Raw genomic sequence first — 14572 nt, 5'->3', positions numbered from 1 at the left:
GGAGTCAAGCGGACCTGGATGTGAATCCAGTTCTTCCACTTACTAAAGTTTATCTTGCATTCTGACACAGATCCATTTTCAGTGACTACCTAGAGTACTGTGTTGAAAAGGCTGTAAGGCAGACCCCAGGTTTAATAAGCAAAAAGGGCCATAATTGACTAATGATGTCTGAAGGAAGGGGAAGTGATGGCATGGGTGCCACAGATCTAACGACCCAGGCTCTGGGCTCTCTGAGATCCTGCCTTGCACTAAAGTTCTGTAATGCAGTGAGTGTGTGTGTGCGCGTGTGTGTGTGTGTGTGTGCGTGTGTGTATGTGTGTAACCTAACAATTGGTTAGTGCAGTCCTATTAGAATGTGCTAGTAGGATGGTGTCATGGGTTAAATTTTCAAAAACAAAGACATCATTTGTATATTACAGTATATCACTGAAGAGTTTTAAAATTTTAATAATGTATCATGTCCCTTAGACTATTGATTTGCACGTTTGCTTTAATTTATAATGGTTTTGAAAATTATCTTTGAATTTAGGTTACCACGAATGACTCTCCATATTCAAATACTTAGCTTTCATTTGTCTTGACTTAAAGTTTCAATATAGAGAAATCGATTTCTCTATTAATAGAAATGCTATCAATTCACAAACACAAATGAAGCCAGCAGCAGGAACGATGCTGTTCTCATGTTTCATGGGAAGACTATTGACTATATTAATCTAAGACTTGTCTTCTAACAAGAAAAGGAAGAGTTTGTGTTGGATGGTATTTGGTCATTTCTGTAGGTTTGGTTTTTCGTCAATGAAATATTTGTATTTTAATTTTCAAGCCTGTGCTTTAAAGAAAAACAGCTTGGAATCTGGCCTCCAGTGTGTTTGTCTGGATGGCCTCTATGGTGCAGGCACCCCTGCCAGGCAAGTAGAGCAGACATTCAAGTTTACTAAGCTGTGGGACCGCGTGGTTTCTCTTGGAAGGCAGGGCCTTTGGAAATCTCCTGTGATGCTTCTAACAGCCCATATGTTACTATATTTAATATTGCCCTCGTCTTTTTCCCCTCCCTTCTTTGTCTTTTCAGAAACAGAGTTGTCAGTCACTGCTGACTTAGTGCCTACCTCATCGTGGAACATTTCAAGTGAGCTCGACAGAGGTACACAGTGGGGACACGTAGGGGTGGAGGTGGAAGAGGGGAGGCATGAAATGCCAGGTTTACTCCTGGCATGGCTGTCTTTGAAATCAACTGCTTTTTAGATCGCTAGAAGGAGGCGGGGGCCAAAATAAATTCCCTGCTTACTGTGATCATTTAACATTTAATTACTTGGAATTCTATTATTTCTGGAAAGGTTTGTTGTTGTTGTTTTTTCCTCTCTCTCTCTCTCTCTCTCTCTCTCTCTCTCTCTCTCTCTCTCTCTCTCTGTCTCTCTCTCTCTCTTTCCTTTCCCTTCTTCCCCTAAAATGTTCCACATGCTAAAAATGCTTCAAGATGTGGAAAAGGGTAGTTTCTGACCTTCCTGACACTGCATCTAGTGGATCTTATTTAGAGGATTTGATTCTGCCTGAGCCAGGACTGATCAGAGCTGTTTGCTGGGTGACCTTTTACAGTGAGTATTTGATGTGCTTGCAGGGTTCAGGGCAGAGTATTTGGAATGTTTGTAATTGCCTGTGTGTACAGATGGCAGCTTCCTGTGTGCACGTGGAGGACAGGTTCCTGCTATGAGTCTGTTGTAGCATTAATTAAGTCCTGCCGTATGCTAAGCACTGGCTACTCTGTAGAGATCCTATGTCCTGGAAGATAAATCAGGACACATTCAGAATCCCTGAAATTGGCTCATCCTACCCTTCAGGCTTATTTCTCTTTAGTCCCCTTTATGCCCTTTTATGCATTTCCAGCCCGATTTCTATTTCATCTTATATGTCCTGTGCTTTTTTGCTTCTCTACTTTTCTCTTAGCTGTTCTTTCCATCTGAACTGCCCTTCCTTCCTTGCCAGTCTCCATTCTCTCCCCTCTACAGGGCAACAAATTACTTCTCCTTTAAGTCTGAGCATATAGTCTATATTAGCCACAGTCTTATCTAATCCCTCAGCAGGAAGTGGCCTTTCTGTATTTGGAACCCCCATAGTCTTTTTCTCTGTTCTTCTCTTAGCATTTTCTATGTTATATCATGGTGATTTACATACTTGTCTATCTCACCCTTAAACCTGGAAGTTCCTTGTAGGTAGGATATCTATTTTGTTCTTTTTTTTTTTTTTTTTCCTGTCTCTATTAAAAAATCTAGTAGAGACTCTCATTCATAGGAAATCCTCAATAAATATGTATGGAATGACAGGTGAGTCACACTGTAGTCATATAGATGGATGGGCCACATCCATATATATATATATACAGATACCTTCAACAATCTTACTGAGTTTCTACTTTAGTTCAGGCATGACTTTAGGTTCTGGGATTATAGTGATAAAAGGAGCTCAAAAATCATTGTCAAAAATTGCCTTTTATGATCCGCTGTCTTTTGTCTGCTCGTGTATTCACTGGGAGTTAGATTTCCTCTCAGAGGAATGAGAATGTTACTTTATAAAACAGGAATGGGAAGATCTACTTTGTTGGTTATGCTCTTCAGGCATTTTAGGGTGGCGGGATGAGGTGAGATGTCTTTTCACCTTAAATCAAAGGACAGTTAGGATCATTTGTTATCGTCAAATTTGATCTGGACATTCTTTTTCTAATTAAGGATTAAAACAGGGACTGCACGTTATGCCTCTGCATCTCCAGCACCCAGCACAATGCTGCGGAGGCAGTAGTTTCTTAACAGATATTCGTGGATTTTTTTTTTTAACGGAAAAGAAGAACTAAAGCATACTAAATGTTAAAGCAGTGCCTACTCTGTGCCATGCAGTGTGCCAGGGGCTTTCAAGTATGTGAACTTACTTGGCAAGCTCCTTATAGCACCAACAGAAAAAAATACATCATTGCACACTACCTGTTACTGATCAAGTTCCAGTTACGGCTCTAGAAGGACATCAGTATGTGCTGAAAAGGCAGCAGAGCCACCAGTCAACTACCTAGCCTTCCAGACTTTGAATTTCTAGCAGACCAGCACTGCAATTAGCAGCTGTTGCCCTTCAAGAAAGTAGTGTCAAGTAGTAGAACCTACTGGCCAAAGGGTGGAACCTACTGGCCAAAGGGTGGAACTAAGGCAGTCCCGAAACTCCTTTGATTGTTTAGCATGGCCTTCCAGAGAGCATGGATGGCTTTCCAGGGGTTCTTGGTGTCTTCTTTCTCTAGAAGGTAATTAGTATGTGGTCTTTACTTCCCACTTAGAATGAAAGCGAAAGCTGATTGATTCATTTATTCACTCATTTTGATCAATTCTTTATTGCTTCCGACTCTGATCTGGGCACAGTCTGAAGACTCAGGATCAAAGGATGAATCAGGGACTTCCCTGGTGGCGCAGTGGTAATCCACCTGCTAATGCAGGGGACACGGGTTCAAGCCCTGGTCCGGGAAGATCCCACATGCCGCAGAGCAACTAAGCCCATAAGCTACAACTACTGAGCCCACATGCCACAACTATTGAAGCCCACGCGCCTAGAGCCCATGCTCCGCAACAAGAAAAGCCACCACAATGAGAAGCCCACGCACCGCAACCAAGCGTAACCCCTGCTCACCGCAACTAGAGAGAAAGCCCGCGTGCAGCAATGAAGACCCAACGCAGCCAAGAAAACAAAACAAAAAAAGATGAGTCAGACCAGGGTCTCTGTCCTCCTTGAACTCAGAGCCAAGAGAGAAGGACTGATATCTAAAGGCATAAGAAAAACTTTCTGGTCAGATTGAGTTGTCAAGGGACATTCCTCCCAATCACAGAGAGATGCTAGTGTAAATACACAAGGGAAAAAAAAATCCATCACCAGTCTGGTATGCAGAAAGGAGAAATCTCCAGGTGCCCGAATTGAAGAACAAGCAGTGTTCAGCAGGAAGGAATGAAACAAAAGGTCCTATGAAAACATGGGAAGTATGTATGGTTCTTAGGGGCTGGAGTTTCAGAATCCTATAGGGATGAGAGCTGAGGCCATAGGAAACAAACTCCTTTCCAAGGCTGTCAATGAGGAATGACAGACCTGAGCATGAAATAAGGAAAATTCTGCCAAGGATCTGGTATGGAAGTCTATCAACCACCCTGGGCCACTGGGATCACCCACAAGAAATCAAAACCCCAACCTGTGTTCTCCATGGGTATGGGGTTGGTATACTTCTCTTATAGTGCACAAGCCACAAACCAAAAAGATAATGTAAAAACTTGGTCTGGAATTGATTAAACTATGAGATCCTGACAGGGGACAGCCTAAAGCCAAAAATCATCGTCAAAAAACGTCTCAACAGCCCAGCACGTATGGGTCTCCCACCAAAAACAAAATTTAAAAACTCAAAACCACAAAACAACAGAACTCCTGATGTTAAGTAATTTTAAATATTATAGTGTGTTCAAGAGAGGGAAAAAAAGCCACCATTAGTGAGAGTCAGACAAAACACATGGAGAAGTTCATATCTTAGGAACTAAAAGCAATAGACCAATTTGAGAGAGTAGATATGTTTAAAATGTTTCCTGGTGAAAGAGGAAATAGAAACCATAGGCCAAGTACAGGATAATATGACCAAAAAGTAGACATTTTACAAGAACTAAATAGAAATTCTATAATTGAAAAATAGAATTATAGAAATTAAAAATTCATCAAGTGGGTTAAACGGTGGCTGCACTCAGCTGAAGAGAGAAATGGCGAACTAGAAGACAGATTGAAGATAATATGGTAGTTCAGAGAATGGACCCTGGAGCCAAGGTGACTAAGTTTGAATCCTGACTCTGCTACCTGCATGCTGTGTGACTTTGGGCAAGCCACTCCACCTCTCAGTGCTTTGGTCTTCTCATTTGTAAGATGAGATCATAACAGTACCTACCTCACATGGTGGTTGTGAAAATTGATCTGGCTAACAAATCTGATAAACTAATTAGTTAAGAAGTAACAGCTGTTTTTGGTTAATACAGTTATTACTTTGGGCTTGGTAGTTAAAAAAAAATCATTGGTATTTTGGCAGGCTTGTAAGGAAAGCGTATATTAGGGTTGGAGTGAATGTTTCAGATCCTGTTAAATCAGCCCATGTCAGCAGCCACCCACTCTGGCCTCCCCCACATGGCTGTTCACCCACACCAGCACCATATTTAGTTTGGTAAACAAGGTTCTCTATGGTCTTACCCTTGCCAGGTCCTCTCACCTCACCCCTACACTCCATACTTTGTACTCTTTGTTTCAACAACCTGTCTCTCTAATTCTCTAAGTATATCCTTCTATACTTCCAGTCTCTCTGCCTTTGTTCCTACAGTTCCTTTTGATTGTATTGTCCTTAACCTTATTCTTCACTTGGCTGACTCCTTTATTTAAGCATCACCTTAACCATTACCTCACCCCCTTCTCCCCGCAGTGCTTCTAATGGGCATAGTGCTGAATAAGACCACCAGGGTTCCCGTTTTGGTGGACCTTGCATTCTAGAGGGAGAGGCAGATAATTACGAATCCTTTCATCAACCCCATTGACCATGCCATCCACAGTGCCCCGAAACATTTAATATGTGGGGTACCATATGACCCCACGTCTGTCTTGCTCAGAATCCTTACCAGACTGTATTGACATCATCGATTCTGTGCCCGTCGCTTTAAAGTCAGGTCTCTCTTATCCATTGGCTGCTCTTATTGCCCAACCAAGTGCCTGGTGTGTAGTGGAAAACGTGTTAAATGGTAGGGGTTCCAATGCCATCTGTGCCAACTAGTGTGAATTCCTACTAGGTGTGAGGCACCTGCTGAGCATGTGAAGGCATCATTTGAATTCGCACCACCGTGGGCAGCAGAACAGATAGGCAGCTGAGGCTCATGAGGGTTAAAGGACTCGGCTCATGAGGGTTAAAGGAAGGGCATAGCTGGTGAGTGGCGGTGCCAGGATTCCCACCAAGGCCTCCACACCAAGTCCAGGGATCCATGTCCAACATGGCAGTTGACTGCACTGTCTCCCCTGCATTCACATCCCTCCTCCGGTGGGACCATTCCCCTCACATGGAGAAACAGTAAAATAAAAGTCCGTCACTTGGTATTCTTTAATGCCTTTCTCTTCACCGACCTGCTCTGTTCCACCCATCAATCCCATTCTGGCTCCCCAGCCTCACGCTGGTGCTGGTTTTCTGTTAAATGAGTCCAGTCAGTGGCATTAAACAGTTACCTGTTTATCCTTTCCAACAGGAAATGAAATTTAAAAGAGACAAGGCCACCCGGGAAGAGCCGTTGAAAGCTACTATTGACAGGGCATGGGGGTAATTTCTGAAACAAATGCTTCAGAAGCAAGAGCCTCCTAAAATAAATCGATCTACAGGGGCCCAACCTCAGCTTCCCTGTGGAGGTTTCGGGGTGGGGCATGATGAGGGCCTCTTTCCCCCTCTTCCATTTTCAGTCACATGAGGTCTCAGAGGTTCTCTATAGAAAGCCAAATGTTTCTTTTGGAGAAAGCACTGGAAATTGCACCCGTAGGTAGCAGAAAGGGAGGGAGCCTACAACTTAAAAAAATACTGAGGCCTCATTCCAACTGCAAACAGTTCTCTGTGCTGACAGGCTAGATTTGGGGGTATTTTCGTCCTGCTCTGCTTTTCTAAGAGCTGGCTTTCTCTACCAGCTCAGAGCTTTACACATGGTAGGGAAGCGTGTAGCAAGGTTCTTATGAGCATAAACTCTGGAGTTACTATGACTCTGAGCTTCCTTTCGCTCACCTGTGGAGCAGAGGCCTTCATCTCTATCACTAAGATTGTTTTCCTGGCCAACAAACACATCTGTGGGTTGCATTTGTGCTGTGCCCTAGGACAGCTGCTTGCGTGGTTGCAATAGACAGATACATGCTGGCCTCTACCCCTTAGCTCACCATCAAGGGTTGTGACCAGGTTTTCTAGTTCAGGAGTGGTTGCTTCCTCTGTCCCCCCTCTCTGTTACTTGATTTGTCTTTGGTACATAAAGAGGCTATTTAAATAGCATTGACTGGTCTATACCTTGGAGCTTGGTTCACAGCTAGTCCTCATGGGACAGCTGAGTCCTTTCTTTGTACTCCTAATAGTATGTATCAGGAGCAGGGACAGTGGGTGTAGGGGTAAGAGGGGGATGGACTAGATCAGGAGACTTGGTACTTGGCAAGCTAAAGAGTAGTCCTCCTGGGACTGGTAGCTGGTTGGAGGAATTTCTGGGGGAATTGCTGGGGGTAGTTTTGTGGTGTTTGAAACAGCCCAAGTTCAGCAGCCTTTGGCCTTTTGCAATGTCTTCTTAATATTGATAGCATCATTTTCTTTAAAGGACTGATATCATACTGCCACTATTAATCGCAAAAGCACTTGGAGCCTCTGTAACCTTATATGGAAAATGGGAGAAGTGGTATCACTCCAAAGCATAAAATAGAGTCTAAAGTCCCACCACAGTCTCTAGAACAGATAGTTGCTCATTTCAGGTAATTCTCTTACCCCCACCCCTTCTTATTCCCAAGGGGAGGGTAGTATGATCCAGTGAATGAGCACTTGACAAAGAACCTAGATTCTAGTCCCAGCTCAAGTGCACAACCAGGTCAGTGACCTGTCATTTAAGCTCTGGGCCTCAGTGTTCTCATCTGTAAAAAGGGAGTTATCGATTCTTGTTCTGTGAGGCTTCAGTGCTGCAGGTCCATTATGGTAGCCACCTGTAGCTGTTGAGTACTTAAAATGTGGCCAGTCCAAAATGAGATTAGTGTGACTGTAAAACCCAAACCAGATTTCAATGGCTTATTCCATTGAAAAAGGACTTAAAATATCTTATTAGTAATTTTTATATTGATTATATGTTAAAAGATAATTTTTCATATATTGAATTAAGTGAAATATATTATTAAAATTAATTTTACTTGATCCTTTTAATGTGGCTACTAAACAATTAAAAATTACACATGTCGCTTGCATTATAATTCTATTCAAAGGTACTTCTCTAATGAAACAACAGCTAGAACTTCAGGTAAATCTAACCTGTGTTTCCTACTTGCAACATGAGGCCATGTTCTCATATCTATGCGAGGTTTAACATTCTAGGAACTGCTTTTTATTGAAAGAAATTTTTTGAAAACTGATTTTTTTTGTGTGTGTGATGCTTAAAAATATATCAAGTACTTTATGTGTAAGGGATAAGCATTATTGATTCTAAGCTGATCATTAACTCTCAGAGAAAGGCAATATCTCAAGTAATCTCCCTCCTTTGGAGAAAAACTTTGTAGGTTAGAAGTCCAAAGCACAGAAGGTTTATACTTCGATAATGGTTACATAAATGACAGCAATGGGACCCCAGAACAAGTCAGGAAACCCCAGCTTTGGGGCAGTAGTTGGGTATATTCAAACAGGGCCCTGATGATCCAGTGTTGCCTCTGTCTCTCAGACTTCACCTTGCACTATTCTTTCCTGCTGGCTATGCTCCACCAGCCACACTGGCTTCCTTTATGTGCCTCTAGCAAGCCAAGTGCTTTCCTGACCAAGGGCACTACCCAGAATCCCCTTCTCTTGCTTTTCCCCTCCTTCAGATCTTGATGTAATGGTCATCTCCTCAGAGAAGCTTTTCCTGATCATCCAAAGTTAGTTTCCTTTTCCTTTATAGTGATTTTAAAAAGAAAGAAAAAAATCTGGTCTAGGCCTGGAAGCAGTGAGAAAAATCCCTTCTTGATAAGAAAGCGGGGAAGCTTCTTGCCAGCTCTGCTGTGTCCACTTTATCCCTCACTAACTCACAACAAGTTTTCAGTCCCTTTGCCTGGAACCCAGCGTGGAAGCACGTGACATGGAAATCATTTTCTCTTCAACCAAGCTGCTCTCTCCAGCACTCTTGTTAATCCTCTTTACCTGACAAATCCATTCACTTTAGGGAAGGGAACCGCCAAGATGAGAACTACGCAATTTTGTCATAAAATGGAGGGGAAACGAACCTTTATGGTCAATCTTGATCCTTCAAAGCCTGCTCCAAGGGGAGGAGTTGGCCATTGGGCACCACCACTGGGGCAGAGAGGGTCAGCCTCCCCACTCAGTACTCCATCCAGCCCATCATTCCAGCTCTAGCTCCAGCTCTTGGTACCACCAGTCCCTCCCAGCAGCCCTCCCTCCCCTCCCCTGTGTGCTGCTGTCAGTGGGGCCTTCAGCGTAGAGGCCTGGGGCCCAAGGGTGTTCTGCAAATGGCCAAGCTTAGCTGAGTGGGGAGCACAGAGCTCCCCCTTCCCGGCAGGCACCACCCAGTTGAGACAGAGGGGCAATCGAACAAGCTTGGAAATGTTTACGCTCCTGTTTTTACCATTTAGAATCAGGATAGAGATTTATCTACCTCCCATCATGGGTCTCAGATTCCTTACTCCCTTGGTACCATCTTCACTAATTCCTGGCAAAACAAGGCACAATCTTGGACTCATAAATAATCAGGAAGCAGCAGAAAGGGCATTTCTCGATGCTCCCAGGCAAGCTTTGTCCTTGCCTGGTATCTTAGTTTCGATTTAAACCTGCCTGCCGAGAGAACCTCCCTGAGTACCCACTTCAGAAATGGCTTTGGAGTTTGGCCTCAAGGTGCTTCTAGAAACTTGTGGACTAAAGTCCTGCTCACAGGGATTATAGGAGGTCTTTGTAGTACTGGGCCTATGGCTCTGGTCAACCCTTGCTCAAAGACTCACAGGGACTTTTGGACATAGAGGCCTCTTGACAAGGAAGGGAGAAGAGATTATACCAAGTGCCCTCTGGCTCCTGCCTTAGCGTCCACCACTCTGCCCCCTCCACTCTTGCTTGCTGTGCACGAGAACCAGCTGCTCATTGTTCCCCATCCTATTTCAGGCCGCTCTGCAAACTCTGCTGTTTGCTATGATGAGAGTACCCTCCCCACCCTTTTGTCATCCTTAAAGGCCCTGTACAGATTGATCACTTGGAGGAAACCTTTCCTGACCCCACCTGCCCCTATAGGAAATCACATCTTACTCTGTGGAGGAAGTGGTTCTGCCCACCACACTGCTAGGGGATGCTGATTTCTGTGTATATTTTCTTTCTCTCTCCCCTTCTTCTTCTCTCTTGCAAGAAATATGCATTAAGCATCTTCTTCATGTCAAGCAAAGCCCTCACGGCTCACCCACTCTAGCAGGAGGGTCAACCTGGAAGGGCACTGTGGAGAGTGCTTTGAGAGCCACGGGAACAGCTTGCCAGGCTGAGAACGTCTTGAGATCAAGAATTAGGTCTTTTTTCTGCATCCCTGTAGCTCTAGTAACAGGTATTTGAATAAATAAATAAATGAGTGAGTGGTAAAAATCAGAACATCAGAGTTGAAAGGTACTTTAGAGTCACAGTCCTCTAACACTGCTGGTCTCAGAATCACCTGAAGAGACCCAGGCTCGTTGAAGCAGACTAGACTCTAAGCCTCTGTATTTTTACTGACTTCCCAGATGATTCTGATTCTCACCCAAGTTTGAGACCCACTGATAGAGCAGTAGGTCTTAACCTCAGCTGTGATTGGAATCACCTGTGGAGTTTTAAAAATTACTAATGCCTGGGTCTATTCCCCATTCCACGCCGCCCCCCCATTCTCATTTCACTGTTCTTCTATACAATCTGGGATTTGAGGGCTTTAAAAGCTCTCTAGGTGATTCTAATGTGCAGCAAAGTTTGAGAGCCACTATTACAGAGTTCTAGGCTAATCTACCCTGTAGTCTTACCATGGTGTTCTAACAAGTGATTTATTGAGGTACAGATGGTTGGAACTTTCTCCATTTCTGTCCTTAATTTTCTGAGGTAATATAGAAAAAAGAACGGGGGTTGGAGTCCTTGGTTTATATTTGAGCGCTGTGGCTAACTCCGGTTCTCAAAAATTGAGCTTTACTTTTTTGGGGTTTTTTTTTTTGTTGTTTTTTTTTCATCTGCCAGGGTTGTCATGAATATGAATGTAATGACATAGGTAAGAGGGCTGAGCTAGGTCCCATTCTGAAAATGTCTGAATGAGTTGGTGTAACTCCATCACTTTTTTTATGCGGCCATGAGGAGTAATACTTTCCTACCTTATGAAGTGATATCAGCTATTACCAGTTGCCAACTATTGAGAGTTTTTTAATGTGCCATGAACACATAAAGTGATTTACATGCGTTGTTGTATTTAATCCTCATAACAATTCTAAGAGATAGTACATCTATTTTATGGATGAAAAGACCAAGCCTTAGACAAATGTAATGGGCTGTCCGTGTCCTAATCCCCAGATCCTGTGAACTTTATCTTATTTAGAAAAAGGTTGTTTGCACGTGTGATTAAATGACGGTAAGGATCTTGAGATGAGATCACCCTACATATCCGGGTGGACCCTAACTGTCTACAGGTATCCTTAGAAGATAGTGGCAGAGGGAGATTTCATACAGGCCCACAGAGGAGCCAGTGATGTGAAGATGGAAACAGAGACAGGAGTGATGGAGCCACAAGCCCAGCAATGCCAGGGCAGCCCCCAGAAAGTGGAAGAGGCAGGGAATGGATTCTTGCCTAGAGTCCCCAGAGGGAGCAGGGTTCTGCCTGCTCTTGGACTGTAGCCTCCAGAATTGGGTCAAAATAAATTTCTGTTGTTTTAAGCCACCGAGTTTGTAGTAATTTGCTACAGCAACACCAGGAAACTAATAAAAGCAGTTTCAACAATTTGCCCAAAGTCACGAAGCTGTGAAACCAGAATTCAAACACATGTCCTTACCCAATATAGTCTATGGCCTCCAAACGGAATTGAAATTCGTAATAAAATATCTCAGATTCATTTACTCAACAAATGTATATTGCATCCTACCGTGGACAAGCCCTCTTCTAGGATCTGAAGATGTAATAGTGAACAAAACAGAAACAGTCCTGCCTTCAGATACCCTAAATTCAGTGGAAGAGAGAGACTTTAACAATTAATTTTACACAGGCACATATAATAAAAATCATTTAATTGCAGCAGTGATAGGTGCTTTAAAGGAGAAGTATGACAACATAGCTGTATAAAAACAGACAGTTACCCTAGAACAACAGGTTCTCACACCCTCCCTCACTAGGCCCAGCTAATAGCCACCTGAAGTAGGGGTCAGCACTGCAGTTTTTTCTGGCCAGTTTCTTGGGAGGTTACATGTCTACAACTCCATTTGAGCCCTCCTGCACTTTAGGAGAAGTCAGTCTAGAAACAGGGCAAATCCCTTGCTTGGGATAAGGACCCACAATAGGAGGAGGGCAATAAGGCCTTCAGCAGGCAGTGAGCTCTGCAACCGATTACGAACATCATTCTGAGGCAGTGGCGTGTGGGGAAACTGCTCTTAGACAAGGTTGGAAATTTGTGCATTCCTGTGCCAGACAAGATTTCCTGTAGGGCCCTGAGAAGCTCACTAATCATCTCCTTAGTTCCAAGCGATATTACTTCAGGGCAGTTCCTGTCAGGGCCCCATGCTTAAATATCTCTTTGCTTGGGTTTATTCCATCAAATGCTTCATTTGCTTTGAAAAACTGCTCTGACCCTTAGCTGGGTCCAGCTGCTTAGGAAGTTCAACTCACCACATGCCTCAGAGGGCTCCTAGCTTTGACCCCAGTTGCTGCAACTAAGACTAACTTATTTTCTGCAAATGATTTCATTTTGGGGGCCCTAAGTCAGTCGTGATCCACTCCAGTCATTGGAATATGGTTGTGTAGAATTCCAGCTGACTCGCAAGAATTCTCTCTATCCATGGCCTTTACTTGTCTTCTGAACTCAGAAAGCTGTGTTTTCCTGGAGATCCTTCCCAGGTCTCTAATCCTTTTCCCATCACCTATATACACTGATTCATTCAACAGGTTCGTGTAGAGTGCCAACTGTGCACCAGGCACTGTGCTAAAGACGGAGTGGTGAAAACACAAAGCTCCTCTCTCACGAGCCTCACTTCCTGGTGGTATTAGCACATCCCTGTGTGGGAAGTACTATTCCGGCCAATCCTTCCTGAATGCCTCTTCTGTTCTAGGCATTGTGTGAGACATTTTGCTCACAATGCCATCCCATTTAATGTACCATCAAAACCCTGTGAGGTAGGTACTATTATGCCCATTTTCTAGCCATGAAAACAAGCTGAGAGATGTAAAGTGACTCAGCTAGTAAATGGCAGAACTAGGATTCAGATCCGGATTTTTCTGACTACAAAGTCCATATTCACTGCCTGCTGAAGGCCTTATTGCAAAGTCCATATTCTCAAAGTCCATATTCACTGCCTGCTGAAGGCCTTATTGCCTAGTTCTAAACTAATAATCCATGTTTATCGGGAGGAAAGAAAAAATTGGGTTATAAGTTTATAGAATATCCTTTCTGGAGGAGGAGATTTTTAATTACCCTTAGGCGATTTTTCTTATTTGTGTTTTTCCTTTCATTTCCACATTTTCTTCAATAAATATCCTGTGCTCTTGTAGTTAGATATAAGTAAAATATGTAAGAAAATAAGGAAACTCATGTATGCCCCCAAAGAATTGAAAACAGGTACTCAAACTTGCAAACATGCAAGTACTTGCATGTTCTTTTTTTTAATTTATTTTTGGCTGTGTTGGGTCTTCGTTTCTGTGCGAGGGCTTTCTCCAGTTGCGGCAAGCGGGGGTCACTCTTCATCGCGGTGCGCGGGCCTCTCACTGTCGCGGCCTCTCTTGTTGCGGAGCACAAGCTCCAGACGCGCAGGCTCAGTAGTTGTGGCTCACGGGCCCAGTTGCTCCGTGGCATGTGGGATCTTCCCAGATCAGGGCTCCGTGTCCCCTGCATTGGCAGGCAGATTCTCAACCACTGCGCCACCAGGGAAGCCCTACTTGCATGTTCTTAGTAGCAGTATTTATGATAGCCAGAAGGTGGAAACAGCCCAAATGTCCATTAGTGGATGACTACACTGACATATTGTGGGGTACACATACAGTGGAATATTATTCAGCCATAAGAAGGAATGGAATACTGATACATGCGACAAAGTGGATGAACCTCGAAAATGTTATACTAAGTGAAAGAAGTCAGATACAAAAAGTTCCATGTTGCATTCATGTAAAAAATTCCAGAATAGTTCAGTGCCTAGAGATAGAAAGCGAATAGATGATTGCCAGGGGCTGGCATGAGGGGGAATAAGGAGCAACTGCTTAGTGAGTCTGGGATTCTCTTTGGGATGGGGTGCATATTTTGAAACTAGATAGAAGTGGTGGTTGTGTAACATTGTGAATGTACTAAATGACACTGAATTTTGTAATTCACTTTAAAATGGTTCATTTCACATTATGTGAATTTCACCTAAATAAAAGTAAGAAGACTCAAAATAAATAAAATAGGCACATTGATAAGCTTTTATCCTGCTACTCTTCTTTACTGCTAGTGATGTGAGGACTATAAAAATGGATTTGACATCTCCACGCCAGGACTATTTTTACTTAGTGCCTCAGCCCCTAACCCAAGTAAGAGCCCTGGCCTGGCCACTAACTAAAATAACCTTGGGCCGGTCACTTAATGTCTTAGAACTTCAGTGCTCTCAGCTGTCACACAG

The 14572-nt window shown here is 43.4% G+C and overlaps 1 protein-coding gene across 3 annotated transcripts in view; it reads left to right on the top strand.

The window, feature by feature from the left end:
* The window catches only part of ROR1 (receptor tyrosine kinase like orphan receptor 1), a 409060-nt gene that overhangs the window by 237316 nt on the left and 157172 nt on the right, over positions 1-14572 (top strand). For 2 of the 3 annotated variants that reach the window (XM_019920148.3, XM_073788854.1), the window contains exon 2: positions 1070-1141. In XM_019920148.3, the coding sequence (XP_019775707.1) occupies positions 1070-1141 (72 nt within the window). The remainder of the gene's footprint in view (positions 1-1069; positions 1142-14572) is intronic. The other variant, XM_073788849.1, reaches the window with a different exon arrangement.

This window comes from Tursiops truncatus, chromosome 1 (assembly GCF_011762595.2).
Source record: "Tursiops truncatus isolate mTurTru1 chromosome 1, mTurTru1.mat.Y, whole genome shotgun sequence".
In the NCBI taxonomy this organism is placed as follows: Eukaryota; Metazoa; Chordata; class Mammalia; order Artiodactyla; family Delphinidae; genus Tursiops; species Tursiops truncatus.
The sequence above is the reverse complement of the archived record's forward strand: the minus strand, read 5'-3'. Positions and strand labels throughout refer to the sequence as shown.